General features: G+C 38.0%; 1 protein-coding gene across 6 annotated transcripts in view; it reads left to right on the top strand.

The window, feature by feature from the left end:
- UBR5 (ubiquitin protein ligase E3 component n-recognin 5) overlaps positions 1 to 25,003 on the top strand; it is a 139,769-nt gene that overhangs the window by 22,763 nt on the left and 92,003 nt on the right. For all 6 annotated transcript variants that reach the window (XM_040494151.1, XM_040494149.1, XM_040494152.1 and 3 more), the window contains exons 2-5: positions 20,091 to 20,135; positions 20,513 to 20,594; positions 21,097 to 21,173; positions 22,038 to 22,157. In XM_040494151.1, coding sequence (XP_040350085.1) covers positions 20,091 to 20,135; positions 20,513 to 20,594; positions 21,097 to 21,173; positions 22,038 to 22,157 — 324 coding nt within the window. The remainder of the gene's footprint in view (positions 1 to 20,090; positions 20,136 to 20,512; positions 20,595 to 21,096; positions 21,174 to 22,037; positions 22,158 to 25,003) is intronic.

Here is a 25,003-nt window from a genome sequence, read left to right as displayed (position 1 = left end):
CCCCAGGTTGTTACTCTGGTTCAATTTCTGTAAGTAGGGACCAGTTCTGGCAGAGTCTCGAAGGGACAATCTCCTGTTCCTAGGATGGGGATCTTAATTGCTCCTTATGCAAAAGAGTCTTCTGTTTGGGTACCCCCAGACTTCATAAGTACCTGGCACCTCCAATTAAAATTCTTAAGAGTTGTCTGTTCATTTTCAGCATCTCCCCTGCATACTGTAGGTTTCAGTTTTCTCTTGTCTGCTAGGTCATTTGCCACTTCTCTATCTGCTTTCCTGCTTCCAGCATTTTGTTGACATGCTGTTTGAATGCATGAGACTTCTCTTTCTCTTTTTCCTTGTAACTTCTTTTAAAAAAAGGTTTTTTTAATTTATTTTGAGAGAGAGAGAGCATGAGTAGGGGAAGGACAGAGAGAGGGAGGGAGGGAGGGAGGGAGGGAGAGAGAGAGAGAGAGAGAGAGAGAGAGAGAATGAGAATCCCAAGCAGGCTCTATGCCATTAGCACAATTGAACTTGCAAACTGTGAGATCATGGGCTGAGCCAAAACCAGCAGTGGGTTGCTTAACCGACTGAGCCACCCATGTGCCCCTGTCCTTGTAACTTTAAAATTCATTTGTTGTCTTTTAAAATTCATTACTTGTCTTTTTAGAGGATTGCAGGAGGTAGTGAAGAGAAACGTTTAATTACAAGTCCTATACGAGAAGAGAGAGACAGAGCACTAGCAGAGGAGAGGCAGAGAGAGGGAGATCCAGAATCTGAAGCAGGCTCCAGGCTCTGAGCTGTCAGCACAGAGCCCATTGCAGCGCTTGAACTCACGAACCGCGAGATCATGACCTGAGCCGAAGTCGGACACTTAACTGACTGAGCCACCCTGGTGCCTCTGTCGTAGATGACTGTCTTTGCATCCTATCTACTCCCCTCTGTGCAGAAAGCACAGAGTGAAGAAGCCAGCTCTCTCCCGTCTCTTCTTAAAAGGGCACCAATCCCATCAGGAGGGCCCACCCTCATGCCCTGATTACCACCCAGAGGCTCCATCTCCAAATGCCATTACATTGGGCATTAGAGTTTCAATATATGGATTTGAAGGAGGGGGGACAGAAACATTGACTCCATAGCACCCAGTGTGATTTTTGTATGATTTCTTTCTGTAGCTTGTATATATTTCGTGTAATCTCTGCTTATGTATCTGAGGTTCTTGGCCACGGCACTGTGCTCTCAGGAGAGGCCTGAAGTGTACTGTTGACTACTTCACCGTAACCCTGTGTTTCCCTCCTGAAAATGAGTATCCCAGGATGTGCAGACTTAATTTTTCAAAATGTACTCAAGCCTGACTCAACATTTAATGTGGGGAGGCCTCTGTTGGTCTTTTCAGACATGAAAAAAGTTCTTCAAAAGTTACTATAGTCAGGGCTTGTTTTTTTCTTTTACTACCTTTTTGGGAATGTTTTCTTATATTCTTCATCTGGTGAGGAGCAGGAAGAAAGATTTTCTTTTACTGTATTTTCTTCTTTATTAAGGTTCTCTTCCAAGCACTTAGGTTGTTCTGTAGAGCCTTCATTTTGTATGATTTCATATCCACACCAGGTAGCCAAGTGCAAGGATTCTTGTGTCTGTGCCCCTCGTATCTGCTGTGTTAGTAATGTCCACGTCTGTGAGGTACGTTCGTCTTTCTTTTTTGTGTTTCCGTCCTATCAGCTGCCTTTAAGTAATCTATTTTGATATTCATTCAACCTTAAAGGGAGATTTTGATTAAAAAAATAGTTATTTGATCACAGGAAGGTGATATATAGTTTGCCTCCGTTATTCATTCTCATAGTTGTACGTTGACTAGCAGATTGCTCTAGCACCGTCCACGGTTTAGATGACTTATAAGGAAAACTAATTCACATCTTAGAATTATCTTCTTGGCTTCCTGAAGTGTTTTTGGAGAACTTTAATTTTTTTAGTTGTGTAAGAGCCAAACATTTTTGTTTGTTTAATAGATAAGTCATTATAAATGTTGTTATTCGAATATGCCCCTTTTTGTGATGAATCCCAGCACCCTTCATGGCCTGTTCCAAAATACTGACGCTCCTGAAAGCCCTGGCCATCCCTCACAAAATCTTTTTCTTCCTCTTTCTCCTCCTCCTCCTCTTAACTAATCTCTGCATGCAACATGGGGCTCTAACTCAAAACCCTGATATCAAGAATTACATGCTCTACCAACTAAGCCAGCCAAGCGCCCCTCTCACGAAATCTTCTAACTCCAAATGAATCCTGTCTTCTCGGTGATTCATGCTTAGAACACTCCTCTCAGCACCTGGTTTACCGTTTTATTATTTGTCTGTCTGTGTGTATAGTTTGTTTTTACAAGTATATTGTAAACTCCTTAAGGTGTGTGGATTGAATCAGTGGGTTTTCAATGTTCCTTTTTTTTCTCAGGCTTTCTAAGGGGTAGATCACACTGTCTTCTGTAGCTGTGGCTCATGGTTAGGGGCGGTGTCTCCAAGTATGTAGAAAACTCCCTCAGGTGGTTTGATACGGCTCCCTGCCCTCCCTAGGGCATTTTATAGTGCCACTTACTTGTGATACTTAACATCAGGCCTTATACTCTGGGTGTTCAGGAAGTATTGTTGATTGAATGGGACCCTTGGCAGGTGTTGGTATGACAGCAAGAGTAGTGTCCTGGAGAGGTTTTGTCTCACACCCTCCCTCCCTACCTTTTACTTGACAATTGCAGGTAAACCAGTCTCTATGTCTATAGTCTGCTGTTTTCTCAAATGGAAAATGAGGACACTGTTACATCAAGGACTTGATATTAAAAATCTGTTATGTGTTTGTTTTCCTGAAATCAAATTAAATATAATTCTTTTTTTTTTTTTTTTAATTTTTTTTTTCAACGTTTTTATTTATTTTGGGGACAGAGAGAGACAGAGCATGAACAGGGGAGGGGCAGAGAGAGAGGGAGACACAGAATCGGAAACAGGCTCCAGGCTCCGAGCCATCAGCCCAGAGCCTGACGCGGGGCTCGAACTCACGGACCGCGAGATCGTGACCTGGCTGAAGTCGGACGCTTAACCGACTGCGCCACCCAGGCGCCCCATAAATTAAATATAATTCTGTGCTGGTGCAGTTTCTATGAAAATGTTCACAGTTCAGGAAACTTTAACCAGTTCATGGTTAGTGAGAAAAGATTTTTGAGATTGTTTTTACTACTTTCCAAATTTTAAGGTAATCTTTTTATGAAGTATTGGTAATGGTGTCCCTCCCCCCCCTCCCCACCCCATCTAATTTGGCAGTATGAAAGGTTGGCAACCTTATCTTTGTCTTTATAATTTGAAGGAAATTTTATTTATCTGTTAAATCCAGAAGTCAGAGATAACATGCTTTTTTATACCTTAAAATCTGTGACTCCCTTTTGGGGACAGGTTTCTATATATTTGTTAGCTCAAGCTTGTAAATATACCTTTTCAAAGTCTCTTGTCTTTACTAATATGTATTTTGTCTGCTTAAATTATTAGTTTCTGATAGAGGTATGTTAAATCTCTCCTTGGAGTTGACCGTTTCTCAAATGGTCAGTTTTTACTTGGGTGTATTTTTGAGGTTGTGGTGTTGAGAGTATTCAAATTTATGAATGTTAATGTTCTTGGTGGATTATTCCTTTGAATGATATGTAATGTGTCTCTTTATTCCTCTTAATACTTTCTTTTCTTTACTCTGATAAATTTTGACTTTTAATTGTGGGATGACAGTTTGAATAAGTAGATTGATTTCTCCTATCTGGATTTCATATTTTCTTATCTTTTATCCTGCTTTTTTTTCCTTCTGTTAGAGTCCTAGTTTTCTGCATTTCCTTCCCTTTTTCTTCCTTCTTGGTTTGGAAGCCATAGATTGTATTTCTGTTCTTTTCGTGGTTACCATTAAAATTTTCAGCTACAGTGTTTTCAACAAAACCGGCAGCCCATTCCAACTTCCTTGTGAGGAACTGCTCTGGTACCCGGTCATTCACTGGGGAGCACTTTTAGCTTCATTTCCCTCCTGAGGAGATGTTTATCTCATGTATGGTCTCAACTTTGTCTTTTTTCTCTTTTCTACAGTTGTCTTTCATGGCTGTATATTTAGAGAAGGGGAGGTTTTCCCAGAGTGAACTCACTGTACCAGCTCTGCTCTACCCATTTTTCCTCCCTTTGGTCCACATACCTGTGCATCGTAATCACTAACTACTTGCTAATACATTTTGTTCCTTCTGTTTGTTTTAGTGTTAGCCACTTTTTTCAGCTTCAGATGGAAGGAAGAGAAAGAACAGGAGCACCCAAACCTGTGGGAGGCCTTTTCACAGGCTGTCCGTATCAGGCTTGGTGAAATGCTCAGGGTTAAGAGGAGGAAAATACAAAGAACTTAGTGCTGGACAGAGCGACTGTAGGGCCTTATTGTGAAGTGGTCATCTTTCCCAATTGTATTCCCATTGTAGACTGGCTCCATTTTGTTCGATTTGTTAGCTGTTTTGCTCTGTCAGCATTAAAGCATTATAAAGATGCCGCTTATTTTTGTGGGAAACAGGAGGGCTACGCTGCATGTTTCAGCTCTGATGATGGCGACTGAGTTTTGCAGGCCTTCCTGTTCTAGCCCAGCGCTTGCTAGGACAGGTCTGCGACGGAGGCGGTTCTGAAGAGTGCCAGGCTAGAGATGAGTTTAGTGTCCGGATGTGTTTCACAAATTACTCCACCACCTTCCCCTTTTGGGGGATTGACGTTTATTATGCAGAGAGGAGGTAGCTGATCAAACCAGTAAACCTGCTAGCTCCTGGTGCTGCAAGATTGAGAACTTAGTTCTCTGGCTAGTAAGCGATTTTCAGGTATTAAAAAAAGCATGGGGAAAGAATTTAGCAGTTTGGGAGGATAAATAGGGATTGGCAGGTAGGAGGCTGATGTCCTTCATAATCTTCCCCAGGGTTAGCCCTTTTAAAGCATCATTATCCACACGCTGTGTAAAAGCACTGTGTGTGTGGGGGGTGTGTGTGTGTGTGTGTGTGTGTGTGTGTGGGTGGGTGTTAAGTGGTTGTGAGATGAAGAGAGTGGGACTGAGCTGGGATGCAGAACTCTCTGTCAGTGATGTCAGTCTGGAAATCGGACACTGCCTGTTAAGTCAACTTCTATTGGGTTGAGTGTTTATTGTAAGATGAGGAATGGGAAGCATTTATTGGTGGATTTCTGAAGGCCAAACTTGGGAGCCAGGCCTTGGCTGTGGTAGCTGTGTTGCCAGAAAGAACTTTGTATTCATTTGTGCTCCCTGGTGATAAAACAAAAGGGATCTGGTAAAGCTCTTAAATTTGACCCTGGTGTTTTGTAGTTTTGACATTTGTTTGACTCTTCCGGTTTAGCTCTCTGAATTATACCTAAAGGAAGGCTTTCTGGATGAGAGACCCAATGTTAAGAACTCTTAGTAGGTGCAAATTTCAAAGAAGCTGTTTGATACAGCTTTCAGACCCCCTCTAGGTACAGTGGTGAACACGTTCTTTTAGTAAGTGGGGTTGTCGGGCAGTTTGATTGTAAGGCTTACTTGATTAGTCTGGCTTCATGGAAATAAAGATGCCTAGCAAATGTCTGCTTATATTGTAGAAGGAAAATGATACTGAAATCTTGCCCTCTCCTACAAGTAGATAATTTCAAATCATAAAGATCTTTTATTTTTCCATTTTAAAGAATAAACATGCCTGTTGCCATATTATTTGGATTTAAAAATGATCTGTTGTAGATAGTTGTGTTTTCTAACCATAAAATTTTAGGCAGAGTAGGATTGTTAGGAGTATTTATGCTATTTCCTTTTTTTTTTTTTTTTTTTTTTTTTAAATCCTTGAACAACAAGAAAATTGGGACATAGTTTTGGTTTAGGTAAAGGGAAAAGTTTTGGTTTAGGAAAGACAGCCTGTCACTGTTGAGCTCTACATTTTGGAGAGGCTTTCTGTGTGCTAGGCACTCTATAGGGTTATGGGGTAAGGAGATGGTCTCTGCCTTAGGAAACTTGGATCTTTTTTTTTTATTCAATTTTTTTTAAATTATTTATTTATTTTAGAGAGAGACACAAAATGCACGTGGGGAGGGGCAGAGAGAGAGAGAGAGAGAGAAGGAGACACAGAATCCGAAGCAGGCTCCAGGCTCCAAGCAGTCAGCACAGAGCCCGATGTGGGGCTTGAACTCATGAGCCGCGAGATCATGACCTGAGCCAAAGTCGGACGCTTAACCAACTGAGCCACTCAGGCACCCTGGGTACTTGGATCTTAAACCAGTGTCTTCTAGTTCCCCAAGATCTTACTAGAAAAAATGACCTGAACAGTGTGTCCTGTTCAACTTCAGTTTGAGAAGCACAAGATTAAGCATAGTTAAATGGGTTTCTTTATTGCATTGCTTATAAAAGTGTAAGAGAGATATGTGAATTGTGAATTTCTGAGCAGGAGCTATCCTAAGCAACATTCCTAAAACTTGAAATAGTAGGATTTTAATGTCTCCCTTAATGGACTACTAATCCTATGACTATTTTAAGCATTCCTTACCTGTATTTGTTGTATTTAAGAGGAGTGATTTCCAGGGGCGCCTGGGTGGCTCAGTTTGTTAAGTGTCCCAACTCTTGATTTTGGTTCTGGTCATGGTCTCACAGTTCCGTGGGATCAAGCCCTGCATGGGTGCTGAGCCTGCTTGGAATCTTCTCTCTCCTTCTCTCTCGTTCCATCCCTCCTCGCTCTCACAAAATGAATAAATAAACTTTATACATACATACATACATACATGTATGTATGTATGTATGTATATATAAAAAAAGTAGTGATTTCCGAAGGTAGTTAATCATCAGAATCACTTTGGGTGTTTAGAAATGAAAAAAAAAAAATCCAGCTTGTGAGTGGATAATATGTTTATGTGCTTTAAAATTCAAAAAGTGTACGTTGGCACACAGTGAAAAGTCTGCCTCCCTCCTCTGTTCCCTAACTGCCTACTTCCTTTTCTCATAGGTGACTGATGTTATTCCTTCCAGAGATACTTCATGTGTGTGCCATAACTTACTTAGCTAAAATATAAACCATAGAGCCTTGCATTTGGAGATTTCTGGTTTAGTAGGTTTGGGTGGAACCTGGGAATATGTCTTTTAAAATGTTCCCTAGAGATTGTGATGATGAGCTAGATTTAGGCACTATTATTTAAGATGGTACATGTTACTTTTACATGTGGTGTGTTACCCAGTTTGTAAGACAACTTTCTGAAACAGATATGGTAACAAGCATTTTTGGCAGGGGTGGAAAATTGAGAGCAGATGTTAAATGACCTATTCAAGGTCATGTTCTTTTTTTTTTTTTGATGGTGGAGCTGAGACTCAAAACCCGGGGCTGTTTGCAGGTATCTAGGTAGGACAAGGCTGCCACTCAGTGTGACTTTATGGCCACCTTTATGCCGGTGAATGGCTAAATAGCAACAACAACAAAACCAGACAAAAAATTAATACAGACATTTATATCCAGTTCTTCCTGTTTTGGTATTACCTGAGTTAGAGTGTTTTGTTTGATTACTTGCCAATAAATGTCCAGTGATTAGACTTTCTCTAGTTTGTATTTTAAGGCACTGAGCCCATTAGATTCGTGTTAGCAACTTCAGGCGCTTAAATAGGAGGTTGCACACCGACTTTTATCTGTAATTTTGCTTCCTGATGAGCTGTCTCTCTCCCTTCCCTTTGCTTCCAACTTCCTTTTGGCCCATTTAGCACTTTTCCCTAACACCAACCCAGATTAAACCATCAAGGAGGGAGGGAGGGGAAAAGAAGGAGACTGCTGTCTGGGTGAAGGGGACTGAGAGAGTATCCTAGGCTGAAAAGTACTGAGTGATTTTCCTCACTGTTTGGTCAACTCTTTCTGTAGATGATTCTCCAAGAGTTTCATAAATTCCTCATGGTCTTGCAGGGCCATTTGAATTAGGGCAGAGACTCCAGGGGGTTATTTTGTAGGACAACATTCCTTTGGTGTATTTTTAAAAACCTGGTCTTATAATATTGGTCACATAAGAGAATACATAAAAATCTTTAAAAATAGCTATGAATCCATCATTTTGAGGCAGTGTGCAACTCAGAGCCAAGACATATGAATGTCTATTCATTGGTTCAGCCACCCATCCATTGGCACACAGTTACTAGGGATTTGGTCTGTGCCAGGTCCTGGGGACTTAGAGTTAGTAAAACATGCTTCTTGCCTTCATACAGTTTGTCAGGCTGCAAAAGAGGCAAATACTTCATCAAACAAGTAGTTACATCATATGAAGTGTTCTGGAGGAAGTGTGCCCCCCAGGTATAAAGTAGGATTCAGAGAAATGCCTAGGTTAGTGTGGAGTGAAAGGTAAGTTAAGGTTTCCCAGGTTGTTTCAGCCTAGCCTTGAGGGGCTCGTAGCTAGATGTGTAGAAGGCAGTGGCATGTAGTTACTCTAAGCTGAGGAAATAGGTGTGTTGAAAAAAATAAGAGAGTAGTTTATGAGTATAATCTAGTTAAGGAATTGTGAGAGGATAGTGATGTTTGGAGTATAGAATGCTCTGGAAGAGCGAAGAGATGAAATTAGAGAGGTAGTAGGGGCAAGAAGAGGAATTTTTCATGCTTTTTGAAATAAAAACCCATGCACAAGAAACAAAGGAATTATTGTGCACATACAGATTTCTAACACCAAGAATTCCCGGACTTCGCTCTCATTCTCTGGAGCCCATTCCCTGGATCCTCAGGTTCCTCCTACCCTTGATCTCAGGATTAGAGTTGGGCCCTATTTAGGTTGGCAACCAGTTAAGCCAGAACTTGGTTTGAGCTGCAAAATATAGCAGGCTCTCTGAGGATATAGAATATAGTTCAGTAATGATAATGGTTGCCATTTATTGAGCATTTAAATGCTTAGTTCTTTCCAAGGTAAATCACAAAATTAACGTTAACCCTATAGCAGCACTACCAGACAAGTGGTTTTATCCCCATTTAACAGACCAAGAAACCTTCCAAGTTCTGGGAGGTTAAAGTAAGTTTGCCCGAAGTTACAGAGCCAGTTAATGGTAGGGATGGAATCAAACCCAGGTTGGTTTGTCTGACACCGCAGCTCATCCTCCCCTCCCCCCTTCTCACAAGACTGCAGCTGTGGTTCCTAGGGCAGATGGAATGCAGCTCAGGAATGTAAGATGACCATTTCAAAAGCAGTGAAACTATTTCATCTTTGATGTTAATGTTATCAAGATCCTTGGTTATGAATATAATCTCCTAATTGTCTTGTTTCTCTGGGAAAGTCAGATTTCATTACAGGTATTTTACTTCAGTTTACAGTTCTATCTCAGGGATCAAATAACTTGCCAAATGTCAGTAGTTGTCCTGTGATGTGTATCAGTTGTCTCATGACACATTCGATTTGTATGTAGAGTTAAAATTGGGATTATAATGATTTGAATACATTAGCTGCATCTGGCAGATGCTTTAATGAATGATGTTGCAGATACTCAGAATGTAGATATGGCCTAAGGGTAAAGAAAACCAAGAATTTTCTCTTGAATATTTGGCTGGCTGCTATGCTTTTTGGATGGGGGCTCAAAAGAAGTCTTCTCAACCTGTTTAGTATAGTTTGATTCTTGTAGGTGTGTATAGTCTTGTTGTTTAACCAAGTTGGAATTAGAAGGACTTAAGCAATTGTCAAGAAGAATTAATGTATAAAGGCTGTATCTTGTATCTTTTTCTACCAAATTTCTTGTCCATTTGGCATGTGTATTTCCCTTTTCCTGTTTTGAATGGAGCTGAAAATAACATGGTATTTTGGCTTTAAAGGAAAATGACTCATTTTGTTGTGTTCGGCATTTAGTTTTTCAGAGATGTGTTTGACTTTCAAATGGCACAGGAGTTTGGGATTTTGGTCTCCTTTTCATTTTATTAGGAAAAATGTTATTCATGACACTAGATAGGAGTTTGTAAGCGGGATATTTTCCAGGTTAGGGGAAGAAATTATTTGTAAGTAGAAAGCCTTTTTTTTTTTCCTGTGAGAGAACATTTCTGTAATATGAATTTTCTCATTTTAATTTTATAGCACTCTTTTCTTTTTTAAAGGTTATTTATTTATTTTGAGAGAGACAGAGGCAGCATGAGTTGGGGGAAGGCAGTGAGAGAGGGAGACACAGAATCCCAAGCAGGTTCCATGCTGTCAGCATAGAGCCCTACATGGGGCCTGAACTCACAAAACCATGAGATCATGACCTGAGCTGAAACCAAGAGTAGGACATTTAACCGACTGAGCCACCCAGGTGCCCCATTTTTTAGAACTCTTTTAACGGTTTTAACCGAAAACCATTTTAGGGGAAATAGTGTAAAGAACTTCCCATTTAAAAAAATGTGTGACATTTAATGAATTTATAGTATTTATTTAGAAACTTACTTACTTTTTGGTCTTGAATGCATCTTGAAGGTGAATGTCCTGTATCATTTATTTAGGGCAAAGTGAACATATTACATAAACTAGCATTTGTCATCTCCATAAGTGTGAAGTATGTATAGAAGTCCTACCTATAATTGTCATTCAGGAAGCTGACAGATGGGTTTTCCCTCTGTAAAAGCTGTCATTTGTGTGATTTGGGGTCTTTTAATAGTAAAGTCAGATGTTGTCTGCTTGGCTTAGTTCTCTTTGGGTAGGCAAAAAGTGAGAAAAGTCAGACCACTATTTTAGAAATTGTAAAGTCAAATTTAAAGAAATAAAATGTGCTTATGGCTGAGCAAAGATATATTAGGGATCACTGTACATGCTGAGATCTGAATTATAAAACTGTAATCAGATTCCTCTTTAGCAAGCAAATACTTTCTTCAGAGGTTGGGAGGAGTAATCCTTCCATATCAGTGGTCTCAAACCCAGATGCCTGCAGTCCTGGGTACCTCTCTAGTCACCATAAGGGGAATAAGCACAGTTTGTAGATCTCATTTTTCAAAAGAAGCTAAAAACCTGAAATTCTGTGTGAAATCCTCCAAGTTTAAATGTTGGCCAAGAATCTTTAAAAATCTTTTAAAAATTTAAAATGCTATGTGATTCAGCATCATGTGTACATCTGTAGGCTGGCAGTTTGTGAGGCTCCCTCTGCCCCCTTTTAGTAATTGACTATAGCTTTTGTATATAAATCTTAGGGGGGCTCTTCTGTATCTTTGTCCCCACTGCTGCGTCTTCTGTTGAAAACCATTGGCAAGTGAATTATAGTCACTTAATGTCTTTCATAGGAGTTTAATACTATCAGGGAGGCACTATTAAAAAGTTAAATCTGTTTTATGCTACTTCATGTTACTTCTCTGCCATTGTACATCTAAACGGAATCACGTATGGGCAAATGATTTATTCGAAGTGTAAGACAGGCCACTGGGTTTTAGTATATAACAAATGGGTTTTAGTGTAATAATATGGAAAGTTCATTAATAGGGTTTCAGATTCCACATTGCAATCAACCTTTAAGAAACTATTACTTGTTGAGTTTTAGTGTAGTATCAAAGAATATGCATAATTTAAAAACTATTTTAAAAGTGCATAATTAGATTATTGTGGCTGTATTGGTAAGAAGAATGAACAATTACTTGTTTTCTAACATCACTTTAGTATTAGCCACTTTCATGGCACCATGCATTTTAGAATAGAGTATTGCAGTTCTCAGAACGTGGTCTGTTGACTCTGTGAATCCCTACCTAAGACCCTCTCACGGCCTTGCAGGTCAAAACTACCTTCATAATAATACTGAGGTTTTGTCTTTTCCACTGTTTTGAAATTTGTGCTATTGTTCAAAAGCAGTGGCGGGTAAAATACTGGCTTCTTAGCACAAATCAAAGTAGTGGCACCAAACTGTATTGAAAATTACTGTATTCTTTACTTTTTTGTACTTACAGGATAAGAAAAGCCAGTTTCACTCAAGGGTCTTCTTGGTGAAGCAGTAAATCTTAACCTGTGGATGTATGCCCCTTTAATACATAGTGTGACAGGGGCGCCTGGGTGGCGCAGTCGGTGAAGCGTCCGACTTCAGCCAGGTCACGATCTCGCGGTCTGTGAGTTCGAGCCCCGCGTCAGGCTCTGGGCTGATGGCTCAGAGCCTGGAGCCTGTTTCCGATTCTGTGTCTCCCTCTCTCTCTGCCCCTCCCCCGTTCATGCTCTGTCTCTCTCTGTCCCAAAAATAAATAAACGTTGAAAAAAAAAATTTAAAAAAAAAATACATAGTGTGACAAAATGAAAAGAACGTTGGCTGCCTTGAGGAAAACCACCTTTGCAGTTGTTTCAGTTACAAGCCACACTAGCTGCTTTCTTCAAGAATACTACTTTTATTTAAAAGACGATATTTGACAGACATTTTCTCAAAAATGACCATAGTGTGCCTGTCACTTCAAGGAAAACAGCTGAAGCTATTTGTTGTCAGTAATAAAATTGAGCTTTCAGTCACATATTAGAATTTTGGGAAATTTGTATTCATCATTGTGTGTTTGACCCTGTAGATCGTTAGTGACTTTAACAAACATGATTTTTGAAGATCTGTATAAGTCAGTCAACCATTATTTTCCAAATGACCAATGCATGCTGTTCTAGACTCACACATGGGCAAAAGATGTGGTAGGTTTCAGGTTTCACATTGCTGCCAACCTTTAAGAAATGACCACTTGTCGAGTTTTGGTATAATATCAAAGAAGAAAATCTATCGTGACCTGTAAGGAGTATTAAAATATCACTCCCCTGGCCAGCTCTTCTTCACATACTTCAACCAAAACAATATACTGTAACATACCGAATGCAGAAGCAATCTGAGATTCTAGCTATCTTATATTAAGACTGATAATAAAGAGGTCTGCAAAAATGTAGAACAGTAGAAATGTATTCCTATCACAAATATTTTTGGAAAAATAGTTATTTTTCATAAGGTAATTTTTGTCAGTATGTAATGAGTTTATTATTTTTGAAATAAATATTCAAATATTTTCTCGGTGTTTAATATTATAAATATCAGTGTTTCTGACTCTTATAAACAAAAGCAATTTGGTGTCCTCAATTGAGTGTAAAGTGGTTCTAAGATAAAATTTTGAGAATCCTTAAAGTACATGAGGAATTGGGAAGTGAGACTCTTCCCTTTTGGGAAGACCCTTTAGGAATATGTGGGGAGGTGAAAAACATGTATCCAGGGATTCTGATGTACTTTCAGAGAAAACCCTTCATAGGAGATAGAAAGAAATAAACTTAATGGTCTCTGTGTTCTTGAAGCCCGTATTTTGGTAAATTTTTAGTTTCTCTTTGGTCTTTACCATAATCTTAATCTTTGGTTCCTTAGTGTTAAATTTTCTGAAGTTTTCTATGGTCAGCTGTGACCTGAGGAAAATTAAGGACAAAAATAGGAGTTTTTAATAGAACTAAATTTATTTAGTTTATATTTAATATAAGATTATGGCCTCACATTTTTGCTGTGAAAATGAAGTATAGTAATTTTTTTTTTTTTTTGAATGTGTGTGTTGTCCAAATAGCTACATTGCTTCTCTTATTATTCATCCATTCCCATTCCCATTCGCCATTTTGGAAATCCTGAAGCTGGGGAACCCATGAGCAGTGTTAATTAAATTCAGTTAGAAGCAGTACAAAATGGATTTAAAAAAAAAAATGTATCCAGAAGTTGAATGTCTTGAAGTAAAATTTCAGACATACAATGAAAAAGTCTTTCATGATCACAGAGATAAGAGAATCATCCCTAATGTGTTGGTGCTTCTTGCTTGGGCCAAGGCAGCCCTAATCTTTCCAGGTTCTTCCCTGCCATCCTGTTGGTCAGGGTATCTGTAGCTCCCAATATTTAAGTCATAACACAGGGTGGGTGGGTAGCAAGAAAGGTTTTAGAAAAACAAATCCACAGTGTAGATGAGAAGACTCTGTTGACCCCTTCCATCTTACACCCAAGACCTCCTAAAGAAGCTTCCCTAGGAACATGCCTTAGGTGGTTTCCTGTTGCCTTGCTCTGGGACTGTGTGAAAAGGGGTTTTGGGGTTGGATGCCCTCTGGACTGGATTGAATAAGGCAGCACCAGGTTTTCAGTTATCTGGTGGGGGAGGGTGTGCTTACTAGATGCTGGCACAATTAAATGATGATGTAAAAATGCCCTTGGTAATTTTGCCCAAAACAAAGCCTTTTCTCCCTGTGACAGTGGCTGGCAGGTGGGATCACCATGTGATAGCTTTAATTTGATGTCAGTGATAATGTTGAGCAGCTGGCATGCAAAGAGACTGTTCAGAGGTGGCAGTGTATATAGTATGATGCCATAGTTGTGTAAAAGAACAATGTGAAAATTAAGGACTGAGTGCCTATACTTAGAAAAGTGGAGGGTGATCTAGCAGAAAAGGCCTTAAGTTTGACTCCTATCTCTACCATCTGTCTAGCAACATAGTTGCTTAAAAAAAATTATCTGTAATTTCATTGCTTCTTGAGTTTTGGGCTTTAAGATTTAGGGAGTTTTCTTCTGGAGAAATGCCAGCAATATTCCTACAGTGTTTTCTTTTTCTACAAGAAGATAATCTGAGCACAGATTTGTATTATACGATTTAGTGATGTAGGTAAACACTACTGTTGGCTGTTGTTTCTTTATATGGATTATTAAACCATTTATTCCAAAATAAAATGATAAGGGTATGCAAAAGTTTTATTCTGTGGATGGATAGGTAAAGGTTGGAGTGAGGTCACTTTAAAGGCAGTATGATAATAATGATTATTGGGTTAAGTGGTGAGTTATTAAACGTTTTCTGTATGTTAACTTGTCTGCTTATAAGAGGTATATGGGCAACTGTCCTAAAAGAAATCTGTGTATTTGCACTTTTGTTGCCCTTTTTTTTTTTTTTAAGTTTATTTATTTTTGAGAGAGAGGGAGAGGGAGACATAGAATCCAAAGCAGGCCCCAGGCTCCAGGCTCCGAGCTGTTGTCAGCACAGAGCCTGACATGGGACTCAAACCCATAAATCACAAGATCATGACCTGAGCCAAAGTCAGATGCTAAAACTGACTGAGCCACCCAGACGCCCCTCTTGCCTGTTTTAAACTTTAGTTTGAGGTGGAAGACCTAGGGAGTTAATTTTGTTGAGATTAGGATCAGGAACCTTTTCTTCTTCTGAAATGGATTATATACAAGTATTATTATATATTTTTCACTGTTGGAACTGTATCTAAAGAAGCGGAAGAGTGGGGAAAGACTTGGTTTATCCTGTCTTTGCTTGGGAGAAGTTGTTGACTTCTGTAGGAAGAAAAGTAGGGCTGTCAGGAAAAGTTCATGGGGGAGGTAATATTTGAGCTGGTCCTGAAATAAGTAGGAGTGATGCTGGTAGAAATGTACTGGTGGCAGATTTTGTCAGTTTTCCACCATTAAGGTAATTACCGGTAAACATGAAACATGGGAAGGTGTAGCCTGTCTTATAGCTGCAGATCTATGAAGGCCATCATCTTGTAGTAGCTAGCTGGTGTGTCAGGAATATCTTTCCATCCTGGAGAATTGAAGCCTTTTTGTGATCTAAATATACCATTTTTTAGTTTTAGAAATTCAGCTAGAAATCCACCAGGTTTCATACAGTGTAGGGGTATGTAGGTCTAAATGGGCAGGTGTGATATGTGACGGGTAGATAGAGAATTCTAAAATGGAGGAGCCTGCATTGATGCTATTACCAGTTGAGGCTCAGTGAGAAGATGAATTATCTTTGAAATTAGAATATTACATTTGGGGAAAAGGAGATTGAATTTATAGGGGATTTTCAGGGCAGCAATGAAATATGTTAGAGTCTAGTAGGTTATACTTTGATTTCTTGTCTGTTTTTTCAAAAGCTTATTTATTGGGGTGCCTTAACAGCTCAGTCGGTTAAGTGTCTGACTTCAGCTCAGGTCATGATCTTGAGGTTAGCAAGTTTGAGCCCTACATCAGGCTCTTTGCTGTCAGCATGGAGCCTGTTTTGGATCCTCTGTTCAACCCCCCCCCGCCCCTGCCCTGCTTGTGCTTACGCTCTCTCTCAAAAATAAATAAAACATTAAAAAAAAATAAATATTTATTTTGAGAGAGAGAGTGTGCCCTCATGCACGCACAAGTGGGGGGAGGGATGGGGTGGGGAGGAGCAGAGGAAGGGGGAGAGAGAGAATCCCGAGCAGGCTCCATGCTCAGCACAGAGCCTGACAGTGGGGCTGTGCTGGGCTTGATCTCATGACTGGTGAAATCACAACTTAAGCCAGTATATCGAGATTTGGACACTTGACCAACTGAGCCACCCAGGCACCCCTCTTGTCTCTTTTTAAACATCAGTTTGCTGTTACCTTACATTGGTGCTTTAAGAAAAAAATTCCAGCCTTTGGATCTGTAAAATGCCTATAAATTTAAAGGAATGAAATAGGTTATTGAATTGGAATATAGAATAAATCTTTGGTGTAGGAGTACTAAGGATTGTCGGGAGCTTATTGCTAGCCTATCCATTGTGTGTTACAGGCACTTCACAAAGGCTTTCCTGCCTGCCCCTGAATGAGATTAAATGTTGAGTTATGAGGTTATTTTGTAATATTGTGCGGTGCTCTTAAAATTGTTTTCCATCACAACCACATGTAAAGATTTATTCTGAAATGGAATTTGGTGAGTTCTAGGGTAGTTTTCCTTTTATTTTGAAAACAAGGGAGATTTTTTTTGTTCATGTTGCTATAAGAGAGAATATAGTTAATGAGTTTAAGCATTGTAATAAGCCTTTGGAGAAAGATCCTTTAAAGTAGATGAGTGCCTAATAATCATGTATAGACATTCAGTAACTTAGTACATGAATGTGATCCTTGGTCTGCGGTGATTCTGTGATTTGTGTGTGCGCTGAGGAGTCCATGATGTAAAAGAGGGAACTAAATACGCTTTTATTTTATTTTATTGTATTGTATTGTATTTTTTAATGTTTATTTATTTTGAGAGAGAGAGTATGAGCAGGGGAGGAGCAGAGAGAGAGAGGGAGAGAGAATCCCAAGCAGGCTCTGGGTTGTCAGCACAGAGCCCGAAGTGGGGGCTCAATCCCATGATCATGACCTGATCTGAAATCAGGAGTCAGACACTTAACCTACTGAGCCAGGCACCCCAATACTCCTTTTTTGTTTGTTTGTAGATTTCTTTGTCATGATTATCTGGGATTTATGCTTAGGGGACCAATTTAGTACTAGTAACAGTCTTGATATTTGCAAGAATGATAAATTTTTTGTAAATTTTGGGGTTAAATTTAAGAAACTTAAAAAACTTGATACTTGGGGAAACAGCCTAAATGTCTATGTAAAATCAGTTTGTATATGAAAGTTTCAGATGGGTTAGATGCAATTGAATATGACAGTAGGTGCTATTCTCATGTAAACTGTATGTATGTATTCCCCACTGATATATATATTTGCTTTTCATTCTTAAGAATTCCAGGACTGAAAAGAACCACATTTTCCCTTACAGGGTGAGAACATGAAACCTGACAGACTCAAATGAGCCCTGTCAGTAGTAGATGAGCTTGGGAGTAAGTCCCAGATTTCTTGCTATCCAGTAGGCATTGTTTCCAGTACAGATGGTATACATTTCAGATATGGTGAGGAGTCCACTGTGATTTTTAAGATTAGAAAATTAGTAGTAACCAGCCCCTCAGTGGCCTGAAATTTGCTGTTGAGTTCTTGACTTAGTCCTTTTAGCGTTTTTATGTTCTCAAAGCTTATTTAGTGTTGTAAGTACTGTGTACATGGAATAATATTTGGAGCCGTGAAATATGCTGTGAAAGCGGCATTTAATTTTTAAAATCAGTTATTCCGCAGTTTGAAAAGACTTTGATAAATTTTATCTGCCCCAACTCCTCTCTCTCTCTCCTCCACAACTGTGTACTTTGTGAAAGTTGTCCATTCAGTGTTGGTTGAAGAAAAAGGAATGGGGTTGAAATGGGTTTACTTGTATGCAGGAAAACACATACCTTCTCAAAGTGTCACTACTGTTCTGTTTAGGAAGTAAAACCTTTCTTAGCCTTTTCCCTCCAACTCTGCCCCTTTGCTCCAGGGGTTCTGAAAGAGCCTTCCAGTTTATTTTATCCCCATTTTCTAGTTGGTCTTCTCTCAGAGCTCATGAATCCCATAATGCTTTACTCTTAAGGTATTTTATCTTTTTTGGAACATAGAAGAAGCATGCCTTGTAAGTGAGCAAACTCGGATTTGGTGAAAAGGCTTGACTTGACTGGACAAGGAAAACACATTTTGTTAATGAAAGTAAATGCAACGGTAGGCAACAAAAATGAAAATGTATTTTCTTTGGGGCCAATTCACACATGGTCAAGTGCTGTTCTTTGGGAGTGAGAATAAAGTCACCAGTGAGTGGGAGAGAAGTTAAGTATGGCATCGTCTGAAAGTAATTCTTGCTTAGGAGTAAGCTTCAGAATTGGAAAGTAACTGTATATATGTTAGTGTTTGAAAGATGTTCCTCAGCATTAAACAGGGAATAGAATTTATAGGATAAAGTAAAGTGGAGAGACAGCTGGGTCCTACTAGAATCTCTTACCGACATATTATTTGCCCATATAATATGGTTTGTGGCAGCGTTTTAATCCTGAACTGGCTTTAAGTATGATGTATTTTTGGAGTATGTATACCACTCTCACCTGTCAGTACAAATTATTGAAATTTGAAGTTGTGTATTTTTGTCACTTGTTAGAATGCAAAATTCATGGAGTTTCTTAATGTTTTAATTTTTTTCTATTGCTTTCTAAAATTGTTTTTAAGAGAATTATTTATGAAAAAGTTTCAAAGACCAAGCAGTTGTTTTGGTTATAGAAGTTGACAAAAGTGCCTAGTTTAAATTAGTATTATAATATTTTATATTCAAGACTGTTTCCTTGAGAGAAACTGCAAAATCATAATAGATAACATGAGTTAATGTCTTCTAGTTATTTAGCCCTTTGAGATTTTTCGAAGCATACTTGACACTCTTGGAAATGATGGAGGTGTATGTGCACCCCAGTGTTTACGACATTATCAGCATTAACCAAATTATGGGAAAAACCCAAATATCCATCGATGGATGGCTAAAGAAGTGGTATATATGTGCAGTGGAGTAATATGCAACCATCAAGAAGAATGAAATCTCGCCATTTGAATGACCTGGATGGAGCTACTCAGAGTGTATTATGCTAAGTGAAATGAATCAGTCAGGGAAAGACCAGTACCATATGATTTCACTCATATGTGGAATTTAAGTAACAAAACAGATGAACATGGGGGAAGGGAAAGAAAAGGCGGTGGGGAGACAAACCATAAGAGACTCTTAACTATAGAGAACAAACTGAGGGTTGATGGAGGGAGGAGATAGGCAAAATGGGTGATGAGTATTAAGGAGGGCACTTGCTGTAATGAACATTGAGTTTTCGGTGTAAGTGATGAATCACTACATTCTACTCCTGAAACCAGTATTATATATTAACTAAAATTTAAATAATAACTTGAAATATTAAAAAGCAAAAGAAATGGGAGGAGGTGTTATTCGTGTTTTATAGATGACGTGGAGGTTTTAATTTGTACAGTTTTGCATCAGAAGGTCCTTCAGGAACTTGAGACTGTGTCTTAAGTCAGTTAGGCTTTCATGCTTTTTCTGTCCCATTATGTTAAATTCTTAATAGATCTTTGCTCCTCCATATTTTCATTCCATGGTATACGTGTACAAAGAGATATGCAAGAATCTCTTTTGACATATGTAGCACACAGTGTTTAAAAACTGGCTTTCCACTGGTGTTGCTTCAAGAACCAGCTTTATTGCCACTTTTTGTATTATAAATGCTAGGAGCCTCAGTTTCCTCATCTGTAAAAAGGGATTAATGTTGTTATTATTGAAGTTGCTAATGGGGCAGTGAAGGAAAGTAGGAATTGTAGGGAAATGAGGGAATTGTAGAGTTGACTTGTGACTCTTTTCTTGGGACAGAAGTCAAAGACAATATAAAGACATTCTTGCCATAGCAAATTTCTTTGTGTGCTACTATTAGAAATCACCAAATAATGATACAAGTACCTATCAGAACTATTTTTGTTTAAAAATAATTGGTACATGTAGTTTATTCTCCTTTTGTTTTGTTTTTAAAGGTTACGGGAAGTTTCAGAGAAACTGAACAAATACAACTTAAACAGGTAATAGTTTTAAGGTATTTTAAATTTTCTGAAAACGATTTTTCTTAACTAGGAAAAAACTCATTTAGGTAGAAGCTACTAAGAATACTGTAAACTATCAACTTTTATTAATTCGTTTCATTTGAATTATAGGTTCTATTCATACTGATTTTTTTTAAAAGTCTGGCATACCAAGGACATACAGTAACTATGAGGATATCACAATTATTATTTTTCAATATTGCTTTAAGATATGTAAATAATAATTTTTAGAAACAAGTTTTGCCAGCTATCTTTTCCTTTGGTTAATTGGATAAAAACCAAACAACCAACCAACCCTAGAATGTGTTTGCCATTTAAAAAATTATTTTTCTTTGTCTTTCTTTTTTATTCCCTAGCCATCCCCCTTTGAATGTATTGGAACAGGCTACTATCAAACAGTGTGTGGTAGGACCAAATCATGCTGCCTTTCTTCTTGAGGTAAATCGTTTACTGTAAGATACAGAAATGAAAAGGAACAGTTAAAATAACAATTGTGCATTATCATGTGTCTTCCTTTTAAGCCAGAAAATTTTCTGTTTTTAAAATAGAAGGTTCTCGCAAGAGTTATTTCAGAGATCACCCAGTTCTATTTCCTTATTGTGTACATTCTCTGGCTCAGAGAAAGCTTAAATGATTTACTACAGCTTGAAACTAGTTAGTAACAGAATGGAGAAGTTCCTGATACCCAGTCATTTACTTACTCTGAATTCTGTTAGATTGGGATACTTTACCTTATTTTTGCTGCTATCCTGATCATGTATGTAACACATACTTGCGCACGTCAGGTGTGAGTGCCTTCTGGAAAGGAGCTTATATGTTGTCTTATGAATTGACAGTGATGGGGACATAATCTGTTTATTGAATAAATTCATATTTTAATACACATTTTTACTTGGGCCATTTCTTCTTCTTCTTCTTTTTTTTTTTTTTTTGCTTTCAGGATGGTAGAGTTTGCAGAATCGGTTTTTCAGTACAGCCAGACAGATTGGAATTAGGCAAACCTGATAATAACGATGGGTAAGACATTATGCCCTTTGCATTTAGTAAGTATTTAGCTCTTAAAAGATATTATATTAAACCTGTGTTTTGATTCTGATAGCCCTCAAGTTTAAGAAAAAAGCATTGTAGAAAATGAGGGACTTAAAATAGTGAACTGGTTATTTTGTAGTTTGATTTTAATTTTTCTGCAAGTGGTGATTTATAGCTAAAATATTAGCATTAAAAATAGCAGAAGAGTAGATCACTTAACAGAAATTTGTTACCAGAAGAATGATTTATGTATGTGGTAGGTCCCAAGTCAGATCTGTTCTTTGATTGAAATGACTTTTTAGATCTTTTTTTTTTAAGATTTTTAAGTAATCTCTACACCTGACGTGGGGTTTGAATTCATGACCCCAAGACTGAGTCGCACGCTGTACCAATTGAGCACTGGCACTCCGTGTTTTTTCCTTTTTAATATTTCCAAATCCAGTAACTCAATTTGAGATTGACAATGGTGTTTAAAATTGTAGTCTTTATAAATGATGATATATTAAAAGAGTTACTGGATAATGTATGATGAATTTCAGTTGACTGCCTCTAAGGAAAGCAGGATTCCTTTAAAAAATCTAAAGAACAATTCATTTGCAGTTAAACCATGAAAACACTTTCAACCAGGAGTGAGTGCTGGATTGCCAGGAGCCTGTGATTTGTTAGGCTTGCTCTTTGATGTGAAGTATACATTCCAGGAGGAGCAGTGGGAGAATTTGTGGGGTTGGTATTTGAGCACAGTCACTGCCAGGGTAGTGAGGCTGGGAAACCCAGGCTTGTGCCTAGGCAGTTTGGAACTGTTCTGTAGCTGTTCTACCTCCCATTTTTGTTTTTGTTTTTTCCCCTCCCCAGGTCGAAGTTGAACAGCAACTCGGGAGCAGGGAGGACATCCAGGCCTGGGAGGACGAGTGATTCCCCATGGTTTCTCTCAGGTTCTGAGACTCTGGGCAGGCTGGCAGGCAACACGTTGGGGTAAGTTGTGACCACTTGATGGCCTCCACTGGTCTGGGCCTGCGCTCTGTGAATCACTCTGATTGATTGTCTTCAATATTATCCGGCTCTGTAGTGAGGAAACTCCTGAACTCTGGGCATGCATTCCCATGGGTCTTGGCGAGGCAGTGTGATAAAAATAACCCATGCAGGCTAATTACAATTAACCCAGGCCCTTGACCTTTTAAAAATGTCTAATGTTGAGATGTGTTTATTATATCACTTACCATGTCATTTGTGTTATTTCAGTTTTTCAGTCATGCTGCCTTTGGTCTTACTTGTGCTAACTCTTGGGTAAAAAAATCTAACGTTTATTTCTTTCTAGTTTCCAAATTTGGTAGTTCTTTCTGAATTAATTTAGTGAGGTTTGAAAATCATGTGACTAAACCTGACAGCCTTTAATAAAGGTATTCTCATGTTTTTTATTGATATATTTGACATATAACATTATATTAGTTCCAGATGTATAACATAATGATTTGATGTTTATGTATTGTGAAACGATCACAATAAGTCTACTTAACATCCATTGCCATACATAGTTACAGATATTTTTTTTTCTTGTGATGAGATGAGGACTTCTAAGATCTTTGAAATAGGCAATAATACAGTATATTAGCTATAGTCATCATGTTGTACATTACATCTCCATGACTTATGTATTTTATAACTGGAAATTTGTACCTTATTTTTACTTTTTAGATTATTTATAAAATGTATACCTCTTAAACTAGATAATCAACTCTTCCATTTTATCTAAAGTTGATAAGTTGTCAAATTAAAGAAATCATATACAGATCCCAAGCTAGATGATTTTACTCATTTTATGCCTTGATTCTTGAATAGCTAGATTTTCTGAAATTACCTGATGAATGATTAGATAATGCCAAATCAGTTAGAAAATATGTTCAAAGACTGATCTGTGAAATATAACTAGAAGCAATTTAAATTGTTTTAAAGTATAGTAAGGGGAGGAGGAAGGTTTTAAGTATTTTAAAAATATTTTGACACTGAAATTCTAGGTAAAGTTAGATTTGAAAATTGAGGGCTCCAAATGCTCATATATATATATATATATATATATATATATATATATATATATATATATTTGTTGTTGTTTTTGTTTTTATGCTGAACTAAGTTTATTTTGAGGTGAGAGGAAGGTTATTTATTTGAGTACATCCTTTATTTAGCTCATTCTGTGCTAGAACTATTAATAGGAAATGTAGCTCTGATCTTTACTAAAATATTAAGTATCTCCTTTTAATGGTCCTATGCACATAACCAACAGAACAACAGTGTATGAGAAAGAATTTTGAAAATGATATGTAATAGAAGAGATTTTTATTTCATTTGATAAATCTGGAAGAAGTTTGATTACATTTATTTAAGAAAGAATAACTATTATGTATGATACTATGTCAAACTATACCGTATTCTTTAAAAAATTGCTGTGTTTCATTGCAGAGTCAGCAAACTATAGCCTACGGGCTAAATCCATTCCTTCTTGTTTTTATTGAAACACAGGCGTGATTGGTACTTTTACTGTCTGTGGCTGCTTTGTGCTAAGATGGCAGAGATGAGTAGTTTTGACAAAGACTTAGGCCCACAAAGCCTAAATGAACTATTTAGTGTTCTGCTCTTTACAGAAAAAGTTGGCTGATCTCTGGTTTAGTTTATGCATTTATATAGTGGCATTTGTTAGCTAATCTGTACTCTGTATTTATTTTTAAATTAAAGTTTTTATTTTGGAATAATTTGGCTTTCTTTCTGTTGTTCTTGAAGTGCATCACTGAAATAATTTGACTTTTAAAAAGTAAAAACTTTAACCCAGTCTCCTCAAATGTTATTAACGTTTTAAATAACTGTAGTACAGTGTTCAAAACTAAGAAACTAACAGTGATTAGTGTGCTTAATCTACAGAGTTTATTTACATTCCACTAATTGTCCCACTAACACCCTTTCTCTGGTCCACCCGTTCAATTCAGGATCCCATATTGCATTTAGTTGTCACGCTTCTGTAATTTCTTCCAGTCTGGGACAGTTTCTCAATCTCCTTATCTTTCTTGACCCTGATTAGTTTGAAAAATGGTTGGTCCTGTTTTAGAATGTTTAAATTTGTCTATTAACTCATGATTAAATCCAGGTGATGCTCCCCCTCCCCCACCCCCCATAAGCGTAACTTTTTTTTAGAGTGGTTTTCAGGTTTGCAGCAAAAATGAGAGAAAGATAGAGATTTCCCATATATTCCCAGTCTCCACACATGTACAGTCTCTTATTATCAGCATTTTCCACCTGAGCAATCCATTTGTTAAAATTGATGAACCCACATGGGTACATCATTATAACCCAGAGTCCATAGTTCACATTAGATGTTGTTGTACAGTCTGTGGATTTGGACAAATTTATGACATGTATGTATCCTCCATTATAGTATCAAACAGAGTAATTTAATTTCCTTAAAAATCTTCTGTGCTCTGCCTCCCTTTCTCCCCTCTGACCCCTAGCAATCACTGATCTTTTTATTGTCTCCATTGTTTAGTCTTTCCCAGAATGTCATTTGGTTGGAATCATATGGAATGTAGCCTTTCCAGATTGGCTTCTTTCACTTAGTAATAGGCATTTAAGTTTCCTCCATGTCTTCATATAGCCTGATAGCTTGTTTTTAGTGCTGAATAATATTCCATTGTCTGGATGGTACCACAGATTATTTGTGCATTCACATACTGAAGGACATCTTGGTTGCTGCCAAGTTTTGGCAGTCATGAATAAAACCGTTAATGTTGTGTGCAGGGTTTTGTGTGTGTGTGTGTGTTGGGGGGGGGGGG

The sequence above is a fragment of the Herpailurus yagouaroundi genome, unplaced genomic scaffold, assembly GCF_014898765.1.
Source record: "Herpailurus yagouaroundi ecotype Mexico unplaced genomic scaffold, PumYag 186, whole genome shotgun sequence".
NCBI lineage: Eukaryota > Metazoa > Chordata > Mammalia > Carnivora > Felidae > Herpailurus > Herpailurus yagouaroundi.
The sequence above is the reverse complement of the archived record's forward strand: the minus strand, read 5'-3'. Positions and strand labels throughout refer to the sequence as shown.